The sequence below is a fragment of the Amblyomma maculatum genome, chromosome 3 (genome assembly GCF_055883805.1).
Source record: "Amblyomma maculatum isolate TAMU_Amacu chromosome 3, ASM5588380v1, whole genome shotgun sequence".
Lineage (NCBI taxonomy): Eukaryota > Metazoa > Arthropoda > Arachnida > Ixodida > Ixodidae > Amblyomma > Amblyomma maculatum.
The window spans coordinates 117,069,790-117,090,416 of record NC_139346.1 but is presented as its reverse complement, the minus strand read 5'-3'; the positions used below and the strand labels follow the sequence as shown (position 1 = coordinate 117,090,416).

Here is a 20,627-nt window from a genome sequence, read left to right as displayed (position 1 = left end):
CTGTGCGTCTAGTGCGCCTATTTATGAGTGTCTTTTTGTTGCGCTATTAACCTTTATATATATATATATATATATATATATATATATATATATATATATATATATATATATATATATATATATATACCGCCTTCAAGAGGCCGTAACCATCGTGCAAGCCTACGCCGCTAACTGCGGCCTTACTTGCTCCCCCGAAAAGTCGGAGTTGCTGGTACTACACAGCTCCCGCCAACGCAGACCCACTGTTGAAGTCAACCTTAATGGAAACCCAATACCACAGAAGGACACCATCAGGGTTCTAGGGCTTTACATCAACGACAAGGGCAGAAATGTGTACGCCCTCACTCGGCTCAAAAACACCAGTCTGCAGGTTGCGCGTATGATAGCCAGGGTCACTACCAACGACAGGGGTATGCTCGAACAAGACACCCTGCGCCTGGTTCAAGCATTCATCATTAATAGAATTGTGTATTCGACACCGTATCTGCACCTCAAAACGGGAGACTATAAGCAAATCGACGTCATTATACGAAACGCAGTTAAAAATGCGCTGGGCCTGCCCAAAGCACTTCCACAGAACGTCTTTTACAATTAGGGGTGCACAATACAGCCGAAGAACTCCTTGCCGCCCAACGCGCCACCCAGATAAATCGACTAGCAGCAACCTGCACGGGCCAGACCGTTCTTATGGACCTTAACCTGACTAGCCCGCAAGGTCTCGTACAAAAACAGGCTATACCGCCCGGGTGGTCAGACTCGTTCATAGCCAATCCCCTACCCCGCAATATGCATCCTCTGTTCCACCAAGGGCGCTGGAAGGCGCGGGCCAAATACATCCAGGAAATGTACGGGACGGTCACTGAATCCTACTACGTAGACGCAGCAAAGTCAGAAGCGGGGTACACGGTAGCGGTTGTGATTCACCAACAACAACTGGTTGATGCCCTCACCATCTGCGATGACAATATAGAAATGGCGGAGGAGGTGGCCATTGCTTTAGCCGCCACGCATACCACCTGCGCCTATATGATAACAGACTCTATGGCTGCCTACCGCAACTACATCAAAGGGCGAATATGTCCCCAGGCTGCCAGAATATTGAAAAATTATGGACACCCCGAACAAGACAAATGCCTCGTCTGGACACCGGGACATCAAGGCGTGGAAGGGAACGAGTGCGCCCATGCCGCTGCCCGAGCTCTCCTCCCCCGGGACTCGACCCCTCCATCCTCCACACCGCCCTATCCCAGCCCTCTGGCGACGTATGCGGAGAGGTTACAGCACTGCAGACTCTCTCGCAGAAAATATCCACCCCCAGCCAAGGGGCTCTCCAAGGCGGAGGAAGTTAGATGGCGACGCCTACAGACAGGTACCTATAACACACCAGCCCGTTTAAACACAATACACCCCGGGTTCTGCGACCCCAAATGCAAATATTGCGGGGAAAAGGCAGGCCTGCACCACATGGTGTGGACCTGCCCACGCAATCCTGCAGATGATCCGAATGCAGTTCCAACAATTGAGGGGTGGGAGGCTGCCCTATCCAGCTCTGGACTAGAGGCCCAACGGGCCATCGTGACACGTGCGCGGGTAGCAGCGGCAGCCTCTGGAGTCCCGGACTATAGGGACCCCACCTACACATCCCCCTCCCTTAAATATACTTAATAAAGTTTTTCACTCACTCACTCACTCGCGTCGCATGCAAGAGGACCGGGGCTCAAATCCCGGTGCCGCGCAATTCACCACCGGATAAAAAATAAAAAAAAAATCAGCGTGTCGATGGAATTACATAAATAGGTTTGGGGCATCACGCAAAAGAACAGGAGTCAGCCACCGTGGTGCAGTAATTGGCCGCAACCTCTCATGATTTTTTCCATAAAACGCCGGCCCTCAGTCACCAGCGGTTGCGGAACAACAGACCACGGCGGCGGTCAGACCTGTGACGCAGCAGGGGGTGCTAAGAACTCCTGGCTTCGCTGGACAGGCCGCCATTAATGTAAACTGACCTTGGCAACGTTTAACGCTAGAACACGAACTAGAGGGTATGAAATGGGATGTCATAGGGCTTAGTGAGGTTAGGAGGCCGAACGAGGCATACATACTGTGCTGAAGGATGGGCATGCATGTACTGTATTTATCGAGGTTTACCGGAGGTTTCTTTGTCAATAAGTATATAGCGGGTAATATAAATGAACTCTATAGTATTAATGAGAGGGTGGCAGGCATCGTAATTAGGCCTAATAAGCGTATAAACTCAAGGTTGTACAGGCCTATGCACCTATACATGTAGTTATGATGACCAGGCAGTTGAAAGCTTCTACGAAGATGTAGAATCGGCAATGCCAAAAGTAAAGACGCAGTATACTGTACTAATGGGCGACTTCAATGTCAAGGTAGGGAAAAAGCAGGCAGGAGACCAGGCAGTAGGTGACTATATGGCATTGGCTCTAGGAATAGCAGGGGGGAGTTACTAGTTGAGTTTGCAGAGCGTATACAATAATCATGAATACACCCCGCCGGGGTGGCGCAGTGGTTACGGCGCTCGACTACTGTTCCCAAAGACGCGGGATCGAATCCCGGCCTCGGCGGCCGCTTTTCGGTGGAGGCGAAAAGCAAGGCGTCCGTGTGCTGTGCGATGTCAGTGCACGTTAAAGAACCCCAGGTGGTCGAAATTTCCGGAGTCCTCCACTACGGCGTCTCTCATAGCCTGAGTCGCTTTGGGACGTTAAACCCCACAAAACCAAAACCAAACCGAATCATGAATACCTTCTTCGGCAAACGGGAGAACCGGAAATTAACATGGAAAAGTCCTAAAACGGGGAGACTAAAAATGAAATTGACTTCATACTGTGTTCAACCCATGCCATTATGCAAGATGTAGAGGTAATCGGAAAAGTGCGATGCAGTGACCACAGGATGGCGAGGTCCTGATTTAGCCTAAATCTGAAGAAGGAACGCAACAGATTAGTAAGAAAGAAACCATCAATAAATTAGCGGTGAGAGGGAGGGCAGAAGAGTTCAGGGTCTCGCGTCTCGCTACAGAATAGATATATTCAGCTTTAACCGAGGATGGCGACATTACCCTAGAAGCAATGAACAATAATTTCAGAGATATCATTACTACTCCGCCGGGTGGCGCAGTGGTTACGGCGCTCGACTACTGTTCCCAAGGATACGGGATCGAATCCCGGCCTCGGCGGCCGCTTTTCGATGGAGGCGAAAAGCAAGGCGCCCGTGTGCTGTGCGATGTCAGTGCATGTTACAGAACCCCAAGTGGTCGAAATTTTCGGAGTCCTCCAATACGGCGTCTCTCATATAGCCTGAGTCGCTTTGGGATGTTAAACCCCACAAACCAAACCAAACCAACCAGAGATATTACTGAGTGCGCTGAGTAGAAGTAGGCGGTAGGATAGTTGGGATACCAGTAAGCTGTCTAAGGATCGAGACAAAAGATTTGATAAAGAAACGCCAGAGCATGAAAGCTTCCAATCCAACTGACCAGATAGAATTGGCGATATCAAAGCTAATCAATAAGCGCAAGGTGGCCGATATAAGGAAGTATAACATGGAGAAAATTGAGCATGCTATAAAGAACGGGGGGAGCCTCAAAGAGAAGAAATTGGGCATAGGCAAAAACCGGATGTATGCGCTAAGGGACAAGGCGGGCGACGTCATCACGAATATGGACAAGATAGTGAAAGTAGCCGAGGAGTTCTTTACAGATCTTTACAGCAACCAAAGTAGTCAAGACCGTAATGAGATTGGCGGTAGGGAAAAACAGTCAGACGTAGTCCTTCGTCACTGGTGGAACGTACGTTCCACCATGTGACGAAGGACGAGGTCAATAAAGCATTAGAAACTATGAAAAGGGGGAAATCAGCTGGAGAGGATCAGATAACTACATATTTGTTACAGGACGGGAGGGGGGGGGGGGGGGAGATATCATGCTAGAAAAACTGGCCACCCTGTATACGCAATACCTGGTGTCATCGACGTACGGTACCGGAACCGTGGAAGAATGCAAACATTATCCTCATTCATAAGAAAGGGGACTCTAAGGACCTTACAAATTACAGACCAATCAGCTTACTGTCTAATACGTATAAATATATTTACTAGGGTAATCGCCAATAGAATATCAGGACCCTTAGACTGCAATCAAGCAAAGGATCAAGCAGGTTTTCGGAAACGGTACCCTACTATCGATCATATCCATACCATCAACCAGGTGATAGAAAAATGCTCGGAATATAACCAGCCCATATACATAGCATTCATTGATTACGAAAATTGATTCATTGATTACCTCGGCGGTGATGCAGGCATTGCGAAATCAGGGGTTAGACGAGCCGTACATGAAAGTGCTGGAAGATATAATATAGTTGCTGCACAACAACCATAGTTCTGCATAAAGAAAGTAACAAAATTCCTATAAAGAAAGGTGTTAGGCAAGGAGACACGATCTCCCCAATAGTATTCACAGCTTGCTTAGAGGAAGTATTCAGAGACTTTAAATGGGACCAGTTAGGGATAAGGGTAGAAGGAGAATACCTCAGTAATCTGCAATTTGCTGATATCATTGCGTTGCTAAGTAACTCAGGGGGTGAACTGCAAATAATGATTGATGACCTAGACAGGAAAAGTAGAAAGGTACTCTTGAAAATCAATATGCAGAAGACTAAGGTATTGTTCAACAGCCTCGGGAAGGAACAGTTTACGTTAGGTAGCGAAGCACTGGAAGTAGTAGGCGAATATGTCTACCTAGGACAGGTAGTAACCGCAGATCCAGACTATGAAAAAGAAATAGCAAGAAGAATAAGACTGGGGTGGAGCGTATTTGGCAAGCACTCGCAGATTGTGACTAGCTTACCGGTATCGCTCAAGAGGAAAGTATACAACTGTTGCATCTTACCTGTACTCACCTATGGGGCTGAAACGTGGAGGCTAACCAAGAGGAGGGTCGGCAGAAAGTTAGGCGGGCAGATGAAGTTTAGAAGATCGCAAGGGTCAAATGGATGCAGCTAGCACAGAACCGGGTTAATTGGAGAAATATGAGAGAGGCCTTCGCCCTGCAGTGGGTATAATAGTCAGGCTGATGATATGTGTATGTGCGTGTGTGCGTATGTGCGCGCGTGTGTGTGTGTGTGTTGCTGTTTCAAGCTTCCCCTTTGCTCTAACCATGGCTCTATATCCTTGGTTCTGAATGTAGTAGATATATTATTTGGGTGAGCTTTGCAGCCGCGGCAGCTGCGGTAGGGAGGTGGGTAAAGTTGAGCAGAGGTCGCCGCGCGCGCCAATCCATGGTCGAACCACGGGCCGAACTTACTTGTATCGCCGCGGGTTTTCAAGCTGGCTTTTGCGTGCATGGCGCTAGCTGTGATTCTAAAACCTTCGTGGTGAAATACGTTCACTTCAGGTCTTAAAAAAACAAGCATCACGCACATAACCTCTATGTTTTGCAGAAAAGATGCATCCGGTCGTTTCCTCGCACCGCCTCGCGATATGGTAGCCAGTTCAAAGGTTGAGCCGTTGAACCAGATGTTACGTAGCAAAGACAGGCGGGTGTCATTGCACATGACGATATTATCAAGGATACTAACACGCTGTAAACGGCCAAGAGGTGCAAATTCCTCGCGGGAAAGGGGCGCTAGCACCCCATGCCATGATTATTACACTTTCCCGATCATCCGGAGCGAATCTCAGAACTAAAAAAATTCATTTTAGGCGGAAGTTGCCAGAAAGTGCCCTTTTCACTGTCAGCCCGGCCATTAGTTGCCATTTTTATTGTTTGCAGGCCATTAGTTGTTCGAAAATTTAAGCCCTCGAGGGAGCACAGCAGCATTAGCAGAGCCTCTTCCAAACGCACATCCCTGAAAGAGCCTGGCGCCGGTCCGTGGGACGCTTGTACCCAATTGTACCGTCTGCAGCTCCTCATGTGTAGGCGTACTCAATTTTCGAAAGAGGAATGATGCAACCTTCCAGACAACACCTGGCCTGCGGATGTCTTGAAATGGTGCAGTTATTCTCGGTACCTTTTTAGGGCTTCATGGTCAAAATTCCTCAAAAGGATGTCCTCAACTTGTACACTTCTGCACAACGAGAGGACGACAATCTTTAAAATGTCCTACAGGTGTCCTCTCGAAGGACAAAAGTTATGGGCCACAAGCTCCACTTTTAAGCGTTTAACCAAGGCAACTACCTGAAACACAAAGTGCTTCAGCCATTTAAAACCTGCCTGATTCCGCATCCAGGAACCCTTGAAGGTTGATTCTTATTCCACCTTCACACCTCAAATGAGCAACCTCATTGGGCAGCTCCTCCGAACTTTCCGATATCATGTGGTCTCATTATAAGTCGCACAAACCATAGAAGAATCAGTGCATGGCCATATGCCAGCTGCTGTCAGTGCGATGCCCATTATTTTTCACTCACAACGCTGATGCCGGATTTTCCGAGTAACAGAGCCTTTAAGCTATCACATTAATTTTGCTGCATTACATTAAAATCAAGTGTGTATCTTGCACAGATTTCTGTTATGACAAAATTGCGGGTTTAATTTAAAATTTTTATGGCAGAATTCTTAACTAGGGCTTATTCAGAGTATGCATGTTTCTGGAGGGGTAAGACTGATTTTTGGTTCACAGCGACTGCCACTGAGGTGGCAAGATTGAAGACCAGAGAGAGCTATACCAAATAAATGCATTACATCAAACACTACAAATTTACAAAAATAAGGAGTTCGAAATAGAAGATAAATATTTTTAGAACCAGAAACACAGTGTGTGCGAACACTCGACCTGCCTTTTGGAACATCGAAAAAAATTTGCTTCGATATTCTCCAGAGGTGCGCTCAGCTATGTTCCACATTCTTGTGCTTGGTGCAACTCACTTTAGCAGTTTCTGGCAGTTCATTCATTCTTAATGGCAAATGTACCATTAGAATAACCATGCAGCAATATGCAGTACTTGTTCATTACATCCATGCACTGTTGCTTACAGTAACCGTTTTCCTGAATTCATTTCCAAAAATAAACTTCTAAAACCAGTTTTCTATATGCTGCAACTAAAAATTATGCACTCGTTAGAATGTGCTTTCCACTTTCTTTTAAGTGTGTTTCAATGTTGTATTGACTTGAGATCGCTGCAGTCCTCTCCCTAATTCAGTGGCTTTGTGGCCAGTTAAAGTAGCTAATAGGAATACACTGTGGCATGTTTTGCATGTATTGGTTCGATTTGTGGGATTTAATGTCCCAAAGACTCAGGCCATGAGAGAGGCCACAGTGGAAGACTGGAAATTTTGACCACCTGGGGTTCTTTAACGTGCACTGGCATCACACAGCATACAGGCGCCTTGCTTTTGCTTCAATCGAAAAGCGGCCACCGGGGCCGGGATTGGATCCTGCATTCTTAGGAACAGTAGTAGAGTGCCGTAACTACTGCGCCACCTGGCTGGGCTGTTTTGCATGTATGATTACAATGGTAGGCAGCATTTTGTGATGCTAGTAGTATACGATTGCATTTTTGTGAATACAGCCCAGCTATAAACTCTGTGTGCTGATGACCCATCACGACCATCTGACAGCAAAATGTTCATTTGATGCGAACAGTACCTGAAAGAGAGAGTGAGTGAGTGAGTGAACTTTATTAACTGCTTGGGGATCGTTTTCTTCGCCTCTTCAACCGAGGCTGACGAGCGGTTGGCGCCCCCAGTCCAGGGCACCACTGGCTTTCGCCAGTTTGCGAGCTCTTGTGACCATGTAGAGCTGAGCCTCCGGGTCAGAACTGGCCAGCAAAGCCTCCCACTGTGTTTCATTTGAGTTTTCAATTTTTTGTAGTTGATGTGAGCTGCATTCCCATGTTATGTGGTACAGGGTAGGGGTCTTCCCGCACCACCGGCACTCGTCTCTGAATGTCGTGGGATGCATCATGTGTAATATGTGTAAATTAATGAAGGTGCTCGTCTGTAGCCGCCTCAGATCTATGGCCTTCTCGTTGCCGAGCTTTTTATGCGGCTCCGGATATACAGATCAAGGCCACAAGCTCGAGATCCGGCTGCAAGGGGAGACAGTACCAGAAAAGACAACCATGAGGATCCTGGGGATGTGGCTCCAATCGAATCAATGGTGTAAACACACACTTAATCTGCTCAAGACCTCGACCCAGCAGGTCGCCCGAATGATAGCACGGGTGACCAGCAAAAAGATGGTGATGAAGGAGCCCGACACACTCAAACTTGTCCGGAGCCTTGTTATTAGCAGAGTAGCGTATGCTCTACCCTACTTCAATATGACCAAAGGAGAGGAAGACAGAGCGGACGCCATCATCAAAATGGCTATCAAGACCGCACTCAAGCTCCCCTGAAAGAGACTTATGCTGGGCAGATGGTACAGGAGCATAGACACCAATATGGGCTGCATTTTTATTCTTGTTAATGATGCAAAAGACATTACTGTACTTGGATCACCACATGGTTTTTGCCTATGAGCGCTGAAGAATTTATTTTATTTTCTCACCAGTTTCGGTTTCAACAGACAAACAATGGCTATGACGTAAAGTGAAGTACTATAGGTAACAAGAGGGTTGAAAAAACAATCATCGATTCTTTATACTTGTTGTAATTTCTGTACTTGAAACCGAGACAGGTGAGAAAAGAAATTTGGTCACAAGTTATTTAGTGGCCATAGACAAAAAGCTTATGGTGTTTAGAGTACAGTAATACCTTACACATCATTACAAAGCATAAAACAGCCAAATAAAAATTACACACCTATGCTCCTCAAATGATTCAGACAACTGCAAAAGCATTCTAACAGTCGAAAATGTAACTTTTATTTGATCTTTCTGAAAACAAACCGGCGCAAGAGCTACACAACCAAACAGAGTTGGACAGGGAAAAAAAAAAAATATGAGGCAAACTGGAGAGCACTGCCAACTCAGGAATCTGCATATACAAGACACGGTCACTTTCGGGCAGGAATATTCAAGAAGGAGTGTAGTAGTAGCAAAACAAGTTCTATTGCAAGTGTAATTGAAAATGTTCATCTCTCCCGCACAAAAACAATTCGTGCCTACATGTAACAGTTCACACACAGCACACAAACGTAGGCAGTAACACTCGGCGCCAAGCATGTCAAGTCCTATAAACACTCAGAAAGATGAACAGACATATATGTGAGTCCCTTTGCACAGGCTGAATACTTTGTATTTTTTTTGCTTGTTTGCAATTTCCCCCTTCCACCGGATATTCCGCAAAGCAACTTTCACAGATGAGAGTGTGCGTATAAATGACTTTGCTAGAGCATAATTCTCGCCACCACTTCCTGAGATTTGTTCAGTCTCTACTCATTCAAAACCGGAACCCCGTGGTGGTGAGGAGGTGTGACAGTGTCGCAGTTGTGTCCCTTTGCAAGTAAGGGCTGCAGCGAGGCTCTTACACACAAATATGATGATGCGGCTTCAATCATATCTAGTGGTTGAGGACACAGCAAAAGGCATGCTTCACAGAGTGTCATCGAAAGGAGCAAATCAGATAAGTTTGATTAGGGACGTATACATTTTAAAGCAGGTTCTAAATACAAATGATAAGACCTCTTCTGAGACTGCCTCCAGTGCTGGAGCAATCTTGCCAGCAAACCAGAGTAAAGCGCTAAAATGTATTTACAAATATGTCAGCCTTTTCCCACATTCTTCTTTGAATGCCTCGCCAGTTTTTTTTTTTCCAGCAGTTCAAACTCGGCCCACAGACAAAGGCTAATATCTTACACTGATATAAACAACTGGTGTGGTAAACTCGGTGTGTGCTGGCCAAACTGTGAGGCCAGCATCCAAACAAACTATGTTCAAGACATGACCACAGAGAACAAAGGAAAGAAAAATGCAATGCACAACCCTACATCATCACAAGCTAGACTCTAGCAGCATGGTAATATTTCTTCATATTTTGTCTCCGCTTTACTGTAATGACAATGGAAAAGCATTCACCTTTTCTTGTTATTTACAAAAAGAAAAAAAAAAACACCAGCAAAATGAGGAACCTTCCTACAAGCACTTTTTCTTCATTTAGTGAAACCCATGGGGCATGTCGCTAAGTGCAAAGGAAGGCAGTGAACTAACATTATGGAAACATAACCAAACGGGGTGAAGATATCCAAAGGCTTTCTTACAAAGAAAGGCTCTTGTATTATACAGCTCACTTAAACATCATGTGCCAATATATTTTTAAGACCATAACACAAAAGCATGCTAAGCAATGCATCTCTATGTATAAGCACGTTGCAGAAAAAATTTTTTAATACAGTCTTGTTCAAACATAAGAGTAACAAAACAAATAACTTCAATTATCAAAATCTCAAGCAGCTCCGCTGGTGTTAAAAAATGAACAAAACATTGCAATGCATGACATTATGCAAAAAGTATTTGTGTTCTTAACAATTAGTAGTTAGGCTTTCCTACTAGCCTCACTACGGTGCTGAGCTCTGGTTTTGTTTGAGGGGTTATTGGGTTATGCCATGATCAATCTTTTTGGTGCACTGAATTCCCTACAATTAGATGGTGGGTCAATGAAATTGGTTCAAAAGCGTAGTGGGGTCCATTAATCAGAGAAGAGGATGCACAGCTAAATGACAGTTTGGAAAACAAGAGTGCATGCATCTTCCAGGATATTGCTTCCATTTTGAATGTAAAATTTTAGATGCAGCACCTACCGAGCACTCGCTTGTAATTTGGCTACTTTCATGGGCATATGGGAGTTTTTTTCCTACCTATTACGTATAAAAAACAAAATGTTGCTTTAAACCAAGAATATATAGTAATGTGGCAGTCTTACAAAATACAATAACAAAAAAAAAAAAGAAAAAGTAAGCAAAACTGTCTTGACGCCTTAATCAAGTGCAGAAATGAAGCCAAGCAACCAATATGAGCATATATACTGTGTACCTCCCAAAGAACATATTTTTGCAAGGAAGAAAGAAGGACTTTCATATGTTTCTGAAGTGCTGGTGCCAAATGAGCAATAATGATGAAGCAAAAACAAACTTAAATTAATGATCTCAATACACTCATTTTGCATCGAAGCATATACATCAGCTTGCAAGTACATAGTAAAACCTTGCACAAGAATTACCTTTCTTACGGCAACAAGTCATCCTAAAAAGTACAAATACTACGCCAGACACAAAATCAAAATGTTCACAGATTTCGCTTGCACAGCAATGATTGCAGTACACAAGCAAGAACTTGCACACAACTGGAGCCAATTGCAATTCTCAATCACAGCTACACAGCAAGTAGACGTACTGAACCTGTGTATGCCAACTAGCAACTAACCGCCGCATTTGAAAATTCGTCTTTGATTTTATATAGAAGATGAAAGTAACCATGAGAAAACATGGTGTGAACAGAATTAAACACCATTTTTCAAATCTAAATGACTATCATCAAGTCGGAAGTTTGCCCAAATTAATCACATGCGAACGTGCTAGACAGCAACACACCAATTGGTGCGTGTGTCCTGACATCCAGAAAGTGTAGCAGGAAGTGTTTAACATGCAGGCACATGAACTCCATAGGATCAGGTAGCAGAACCTATACAGAGTCACACTCATCAATTCTAGCTCGTACAAATAACAAGAAAAAAAGCGTCGGGGACGCCAAAACAAATGAAGCATAGGACGACTCACACCAAAACGCAGACAGACAAGATGCGTCTACCTCCACAGTAGAGGGGCACATTGTTTGGCAGTGGTTTTGACACTCTCATTTCTAGGACGTTAAATCCAAAGCCTCGACAGCCTTCCCTTCTTTCTATTTAGGTTTTCAATACAAGGGGAGAAGGATGCCGCCAAGAGAAAGAAACAAACAAAAAAAAAGGCAAAGGAAGCACAGGATCAGTGTAAACATGGTTCAGCAGTTCAAATCTCAGTCTTCCTCTCTTTAGACACAGCAGCACACAAAGTGAGAAACGATTTTTACATTCCATACTTCCGCTATGGGCACACAGCTGTCAAGGGCTCCAGACCAGATGAAACCATGTGAAGCCTATTATCACGCACAAAACTTTTTACGTACAAGCATTTCTGCACCTTGCCTCGATCAAGATGTATCAAAGCACCTGTGTACCAAATCAATTGATCTGTTCTCAGCAGAAGGACCCCACATCTCCCGAATCAAAGTGGCCGATCTGTTCATTAGAAGTTGCCGTTTTGTCTTTGTTAGGCATGACACGAGACCACCAAGGAATGTCATCTCCGTCCACAAAGAGTTAAGCATCCACTACGATGGCTCAGTGGCTATGGCATTTGGCTGCTTGACCCAATGTCATGGGATGAAATCACAGACATGAAAGTCCTATTTTGGTGGAGGCAAAATATAATGTGCACGTTAAAAATCGACGATGGTCAAAGCTGCTTGGGAGCCCTCCATCCCCATGTCCCTCGTTGCCTACAGGATGTTAAACCAGAGAAACATAGGCTTGACTCAAAAGATAGCAATGATGTGTGTCGAACCAAATCAGCTTTTATAATGTGATGACTGGATGAAGTAAAAAATAGAGCATTTAGAATTTAACTCACTACTACTTGAAGGCATTTCAGACAATGCTGAGTTCAGCTTCTCCTTACCCTTACAAGTGAGGTTGATGAAACAATTACCAAACTGTCACGCTACAAGAGAAAATTGCATGCAGTGAAAATGAATTAAATTCCAGATATCGCATGAAACCTTGGCAAAACAGATGGAGAAGTTGAAGGTGTGTGATGTTGCTAGGCAGTTACATTTTTTTCTTAGGAGATTACCCGACAGACCAACAGACTTAACGAGCATTGATACCAAGACAAAACAGATGAACACAAACCTTAACCTCATCAGACTGCACAGTGTTTCTCCTTCATCAAACCTGATTTTCAACTTTAAAGGTCGCACTGCTCCTTTTGGCTAAACTTAAGCGCTTTTTTTTTATTACGAAATTATCGATGAGGAGTGATGCTCCGGTATTCCAAACACATTTGAAATATGAAAATGCTCCATCGTAGTTAGGTTAGGTTAGCAAATGGGGGTGGGAAAATCAAGGGGGAGGAAACAACGACAGTGGACAAGGAATCCAAAAAATATCTTTCCTCTGTCTGCCAAGAGAGCACGACTTTCTTATGGACAAGCAACACTAGAAAAAAAGTTGGTTCAAAAAAAAAAATTCAGGCAAAGGACAAGGGAAAAATCACAAAGAAGGTAGCCGACAAATGTAGAGACAGGAACTTGGAGGAAGCGCTGCAGGAGGTCAGCACGACGCGCACATTCCAGAAACTCTACCATGCTCGATGCCTTCTCTTGCATGACGACATTTCGTTCCTTTCCCAGCTTTTTTTTTCCCTGCATTTTCCACCCACAGACCCTACAGACACACACGTCACAGAACCACACAGCTAAAGAAAACATGAGCCTCACAAAAGTGACCATGACAGCTTGGTGAAGCAGCGATAAGCTGCATAACATTTTTTCCTTCAGTCAGCTCAAGATTAACATAACCCTGGACCTATTTGAAATGTCAGTCTGCTTTACGGCATTAAAGGGATGAATAAAAATAAAAAGTTTGCAGAGATGTTACATGAAGCACAATCCCCACCAGTATTTTGAACCCCATCCCATGTAAACTTTCATTTGAAGAGCATAAGGACTTGAGAAGCAATTCAGGAAGTGTAACTGTATAAGCCCTCTGCAAACTTGCACATAGATTTAAAAGGCAGAAAGAGAGACACTGCTTCGCACATTTACCACTGCCTTCATTGACTCCAAAAATGAAGTTTCCTCGAGTAGCTTGATCACAAATTGTTCGCTCACTGTGGCAGCAAATATGAAATGCAGAATGCCAAAAGGCTCCTGCAAATAGACACCATGCTGTCAAGGTACATCCATGTGAAGGTTCCTAACGAAGGACTTTGGAGAAGGGAAGTAAAACAGGATTACGCCATGTGTTCCATGCAGACTCAGCTCCAGGGGCACAGCCACTCAAACACCACACACCAACCGGCTCAACTGGAAGCTATCAACAGTTTGTTAAACACCATAGAGCGATTCTGTCAACAGTCACGGCCAGTGTGTTAAAAGCCAAATAAAGGACCCTAAGTACTTGCAGGCTTCATGAGCAATGACAGAAGTTACAGCAAATTGTACCAATACTAAACGCCACATAAAAATGTCTGGCCGATTAGTTTGAGCTGCCAAACATGTTAGCCTAGCTATCCCTGGCAATTATTAAGCATGAAGGAAATCAAGCCCTCTTTTAGACAACGCATGCACAAACCAAATTCCTTGTAACCTTCCTGGTCTAAATGCAAAGGAATATATATTTTACTGATTACACACACTCTGGCACAAACACTGCACTACAGAGCCAGCTTTCACTGAATTACGAAGCCTAGCCTCATCTGCATGTGCAGAGTAAGCAACACTATCTTTTTACTTTTTTACTTAAGACATTCTTACTACACAGAAAGTGACTGTAGCTGCCGGATAAGAACTCAAGGAACGGATCACCTATTGCACACACACACAAAAAAAGAAAGAAACAATAAGGCAGATGGTCCAACACGCAAGCGGTAATTAACAGAACAAACCACGGATGCAGTCATTAATGCAACGTACCAGTGCCAACCTAAAACTAAAAACAAGGCCAGATATCATTGCAGCTGCCATTAAAGATAACTGGAAGCTTAACTACCCTATTTATTGCATGACCTCGCAATAAAAACGGCGCACACATGGTTAAAGAAAGCCCACTGTATAAGCTCTATTCCGAACATAAAATCACCATTTCACTCCTCCTGAACCAATGATCAGCGCACAAATTATTGCAAATGAAAACAAACCAGAACAAAAAAATAACAATACAAAAGGAGAACACACTGTCCCTAACTACAAAGACAAAAGCAGCATATTCTTGGTGTTGGTGGGCACATCTCTCACTTCCTGGCTTACCAAAGCCAACAATCTCCATAAGCAATGGGAAGCGGGTAGACATAAAGAGCTCGCAAAGCAAGCAAAAAAAAAAAGGTACAGTCCCCCATCTCATTGCTCCAAATTAACACTGGTTTGCAGACAAATGGCAACTATGAGAGATACAAGGGCCAAGTTTCAGGTCAACTAAGCAGCCTTCTTTGGCTCTGTTAAAGCTCCAAACATTCTACCTTTTCTGGCAACAGTAATTAATAATGTGAAGGCTTCGTATAACTGTAAATGTTAGATAAATGTTAACTCAATTTAGCTGGGAGGAAAGTACAAAATCATGAGCCCAGATATCCCCTCTTAAGATAAACATGATAAGGCCTTGTTAATCAACCTGGTTGATTTACCACAGTCAGCTCGGAAGAACTGCAAGACTGTACCGCAATTTGCACGATGCTATAGGCGCTGCTGTGAAGCGAGGAACAGGGTGAAAGCAAACATGGAGCACTTCATAAAGAGGCCCACAGGCCAAGAAGACTGCAAACCAATGCTTTGTTAAGGTGCTCTCATTCTTGTACCTTAGACTTTATGCACAATCTGGCATTCTCAACACAGCATCGAACTTGCACGCCCACAACGAAGGCCGGTAAGCCCTGTCGCTTTCAACAGTCTGTCTTCATCCCACATTCAATACATTCACTTCCACTTCACCACTGAACTGTTCGACAGAGTGGCAAGCACCTTGTCATGTGGCAAACCAACACACTAGGGCACACGCGGCAGCCCTGAACTGCTGGTGGAATCTTACTCCTCATGGTGATGAACGAGGAGAGAGCAGGTCTTCTATTCTCCCAGAATGATGATGTGTCAGAGGAGGTACGTGGCTCGCCACAATGAAAACCATGGTGCAGGGAAGGTGGACACGACAGGGTGCAAGTCCACAAAGCCATTATCAGTGAACAAGCCTGCAGCGCCCAGGCAGCAAACAAAAAAGTATCAATGAAAAGAAAACAACAAAAATAGCTGCCATGTCTCGCAGAAGGTCATGTGGAACAGTCAAGGCCGTATCTTCTTTTGCTGCGTGCCAATGGTGTGGCCGCGATTGCACCCACCAAAGCATTGCACGGTTCACTTCTGGCAACTACTACTACTGCACAGAGCAGAATGATGATTGCAGAGACAAGTGGCATCCCCTGTCGTCGATCCCCAGCAGAGGAGACTCATGGCAGGCTTGGCTAAGATGCGAGAAGGTGGAGATTCCAGCCACACAAGCAGACTCACTCGCTCATAGGGCATAGCACATCAACAAGCCACAGCCAGTGCTGGACGACTACACGCACACATACACTTGTATCTTCATATGGTAGAACAGCAAAAAGAAAAACAATGTCTCGCAGGCTGTGCCAGCTCAGTTGCTTTCCACTGTGTTTTACGACAGTGTCAACAGATGGCGGCAACACCGTCAAGGGGATTGTGAGGCAAATCTGCTTTCCCCCTCTGACCACACAACCACTCGATCAAAAAGCATGCTGTGCAGTTTGGAGTAGTTGCCAGAAGGAGTATTTTGGTGGGTTGCCAAGTTTTAACATTCCGCCTGTCACAAAGTTAGGAGCCCAAAACATCGAGGTCAGAGGAATGTGGGGGGCTTGTATTCGTAACTATAGCTATACACTCTTAGTGTTAACACGGGTCTGTATTTGCGATAAAGCCACTGAGAGCACCGTGACGCTAAACTGCATGCAGTGGCAAGAGCCAGGGCCACACGTATGCTGCTAATATATGCCTTGTGATGTCAGAAATGATCAATGTATTAAATAGGATGTCATTATGAATCTGAAGGAGTGCTACTTCATGAAAGGGAGGGAGATCGGCCAATGACCATAAAATGCAAAGGCCAGCAATCATCACACATCTAAATCCTGTCGCAGTCTAACCTCACTCAGTCCAGCAAATGAATACAAGCCTTAAAAAAAAAAAAGAAAAAAAAAAAAAGAAACACGGTTTGTGCGTCTACACAACCAACGTGCACTGAATGCTGTGGAATAGGCAGGTTGTCCTCGCCCACTAAGCTGCCGAAATCTGGTACAGTTTATGCACAGCATGCTTCCTGAGCGAGCGGCTGTGGCCCGGCAGTGGAGAAAGAAGTGTACCAAAAGCAAGCGCCGGGCACAACAAATGCGAGCCCGCTCAACAACAATCGCCCCCTCGATGATGAAGAGAGCTCGGGGGCCGGAGGATAAGGGGACACAGCGGTGGCACGCATCGGCAGGCGGACTTGAGGTGGAGCGCTGCGGGCGACGATCGCCTGGGCGTTTCCTCGGCACGCTCGCGAGGGTTCAAGCGGCGACGGCGCGTCCATTGCCCAGGCGGACGCCCGGAGGCTACGCCTTGGAGTCCGCCGCGTCGTGCGGCAGCGCGCGCTCGCGGTAGTAGATCTCCTCGGTCTCCTTGTCGCACAACAGGAGCAGGATGGCGCCGAACAGGAAGATGGCCGCGCCCCAGCCCACGCCGTACGCCCAGCCGAACTCCCAGAGCTGCCGGTTGCTCTCCTCGATCTCGGCCGCGAAGCAGGCCGGATAGATGACGAGCGCGATGAGGATGCACAGCAGCGCGCACACCATGACGTAGAAGGCGAGCCGGTACATGAGGTACTTGCGCACGGGGTTCTTGCTGCACAGGCCGCAGCCGGTCATGACGGTGGCCGCGATGTCGCACAGCAGCGTGATGACGCAGAGCGCGGCCGCTGCCTGGATGTAGGCGACGGTGCGCGCCACGTAGCAGCCGGGCTTGACGTTGAGGCCGAAGGGTAGCGGGAGCGGCGCGTCCTCCTCGACGCACTGCTCCCAGAGTCCCTGGCGGAACTTGTGCGCGATGAGCCAGTTGGACGAGGCCAGGCACAGGATCATCAGCAGGATCACGATCAGGCCGCAGATGAAGGCGAACACCTGCCAAGAGGGGGATGGTAAGATGTTAGGGGCAAATGTAGTATGACACTATCCGAATATGATACAATGTCTCACTCTTACACAAGTTATGTTAAGCGCTTCGAGGCAACAAAGAGCTCAATTAGAGGAGCTAGCGAGCGGTTATCAGACGAGTTACCTGCGCGCATACACACATACACCACGTGCGCGACACAAAGGTGAGGAAGTAAAGAGTTGTCCTAAAACAAACAAACAAACAAACAAACAAACAAACAAACAAACAAACAAACAAACAAAAACATTTCAGGCAACAGCGCCTGTTACTTTTGCCTGCACCAGTAAAAAAGCGAAAATGCGCCAGGCACGGTCGTCCATTTCCGTCTGCGGTTCGGAAATGAACCTTGTGAATTCACAAATCGCATGTCGCTTTGTTTTATAATAAAGGCATCATTGTAAGCAGACGTTCCGTGAAGACTGCGGTGAACACGCGGCCTCCAGGAAACGTACCGCAGGCAACGTATCCCATAATTTCAAGACAAAAATACTCGGTGTCAGCCTCTGAGAAGCGGCGTCCCCCAAAATGTGAAGTCGCGCAGCTAAAAAATCAAGAGCATTTTTTCTTCTAGCCAGTGGCAAGTGACACTGCAGGCGGCAAGGACGGGCACATATTGGTTGTCTGATGTCAAGAGACCGGATGAAATGGCCAAGTTGTAAGGACCGAGCCGTCAACTCGGGCACCTCTTTTCATACGGATGGCTGAGGTGAAAATCGAACACCCACTGGGTCCCCTGCTTGAAGTCTCGTAGTCTCAAAAAATCACGACCATATGTCCTATGTACCGGACCGGACATTGTCAGTACCGTACCGATACAGAGCCCAAGGACTGTGCTGTTGGGGGCAGGTACGTGACATTGCTGGGCACCGAGTCGTCGGAGTTGCACTGGCGCGCTGGCGACTATTTTCTTCCGTAAGTAACGCTCACGCGTATTATGCAGCATGAACATCATTGATCGCGTATGAGAATATTTCTCCTCAGCATGCTTTTTTTTGCAGTGTTAGATGTCAAAGACCCAGGAAGCAATGCAAATGATTTATATTTCAAACCACGAAAGTCCTGTGAAGCATATGCAGTCGAGTGATTGCTTCAAGCCATATAAATAAATAAAAGTTCCCAGCAGCGCTGTAAAAGCGACAAAAGAACGACGAAAGACCGAAACCACGCATCTGTATACCCAATGTCCCAGCTCCTTGCTTCAAGAAGATAGCTTTTTACTATTTTTTTTTTACAGCCAGTTTCCCGCTACTCCAGCCGCCTTTTTCCTTCATTGTGTAATAAACACCAACATCAACCCGTATAGCCACCCACGAAAAGCGAAAGAAAACCGAAAGGAAAGCATGAAGCGCCGTCCTAAAGAGCGACGCGTATCATCACAGAAGGCGTGACGCCGCATACCAAGTATCCGCAGAGACAGAAAAGCTAGAAGAAAAGACTGCGGACGAGATATAATCAAGAAACGCTGCACACTTCTCAAGCAGAAGAGAAAAGGACGCTGCCGAGCGGAGAGGGGTGACATATATGACGGCGCAGGCACTTTATTTTATGAAGTGCGACCGGCGCGAACAAGTGGCCACCTCCGACGCTCGTATATATATGCTGCTGTTGCGCACCAGGGCCGGGGCGACATGCCGCGTGTTTTAAACCTCCGACAGCGATCGCAGCGCTGGCGAGCCTCGACGCGCAAAGCGCAGCGAGCTGGAGAGGACAATGACCTTCGGGTCCGGGCCCCCAACCCCCCCACGCCACCGGTGGGGAACGCGCAGTTCCCCATTCCCACCTACTGCTTCCCCGCGCTCCCGGTCAGGCACGTGGGAAGCGACGTCCCTAAAGCGCCTAGGGAGTAAAGGTCCCCAAGTTGGGTTCCCTAGACCGCGTGCCCGTTGCTCTTCGTTTTCCCCACTATCGGGGTGCGGAAGAGATGCTTCGGGGCCCAGGACCGAGCCATTTCGGGAAGCACAGCCCAGCACCCCCCCCCCCCCCCCCTCCGGTGCGTAGCCGTGGCAAAACAGCATTAAATCGCAGCACTACATCAAGCACTTGGTCTGTTATGGCGAAATGCGAAGAATGGTGTCAGCTCGTGAAGTGGAAGAGCGGTGTGACCCTTCCCGACCACATTCACCGCCAGACTCCCTTGCCTTTCTCTTTTCTTGAACAATGAAAGCTTCTGAGCATTCCGCACGAACAACGAGAGCTCCGTAATTGCTTTTCCAATTACGCATCGCGGCTTCGGAGTTCCGCAGACGAGAGATAAAAAAAAAATAAAAGCTTTTATTTCTTTTTACGCAAACTGTGACACCGAGCGTGCCCTGAATGCGACATATTCTGCCCCTTGGTTTATGGAGTTTAAAGTCCAAAAGCGACTCAGGCTATGAGAGACGCCGTAGTGGAGGGCTCCGGAAATTTCGACCACCTGGGGTTCTTTAACGTGCACTGACATCGCACAGCACACGAGCGCTCCTTTTCGCCTCCATCGAAAAGCGGCCGCCGTGGCAGAGGTGATCCCGCATCCTGGGGCACAGACGTCGAGTGTCCTAACCGTAGCACCACCACAGCGGGGCGCTCAAAAAATCAGAAAAAAAAACTATCGAACCATGTCAATACTTTAAAATTAATCGAAATTGACGCTCGTGGCCAGCGAATCAAAGCAACGGTTAACTTCAGAGCACAGTAACTGTCGATGCTATCCACACAACCTCGGTCGGATATTTTAT

At 46.2% G+C, this 20,627-nt stretch overlaps 2 protein-coding genes across 3 annotated transcripts in view; both read right to left on the bottom strand.

Moving 5' to 3' along the window:
• The window catches only part of LOC146195782 (2,4-dienoyl-CoA reductase [(3E)-enoyl-CoA-producing], mitochondrial-like), a 36,234-nt gene extending 31,882 nt beyond the window's left edge, over positions 1–4,352 (bottom strand). The window contains exon 1 of the mRNA XM_084597919.1: positions 4,307–4,352. The gene's annotated coding sequence lies outside the window, so the exon portion shown is untranslated. The remainder of the gene's footprint in view (positions 1–4,306) is intronic.
• Positions 4,353–8,869: 4,517 nt separating this feature from the next.
• Positions 8,870–20,627, bottom strand: part of LOC146195780 (transmembrane protein 47) — a 117,987-nt gene continuing 106,229 nt past the window's right edge. For both annotated transcript variants that reach the window (XM_084597915.1, XM_084597916.1), the window contains exon 3: positions 8,870–17,879. In XM_084597915.1, the coding sequence (XP_084454041.1) occupies positions 17,316–17,879 (564 nt within the window). In that variant the 3' untranslated portion in view covers positions 8,870–17,315. The remainder of the gene's footprint in view (positions 17,880–20,627) is intronic.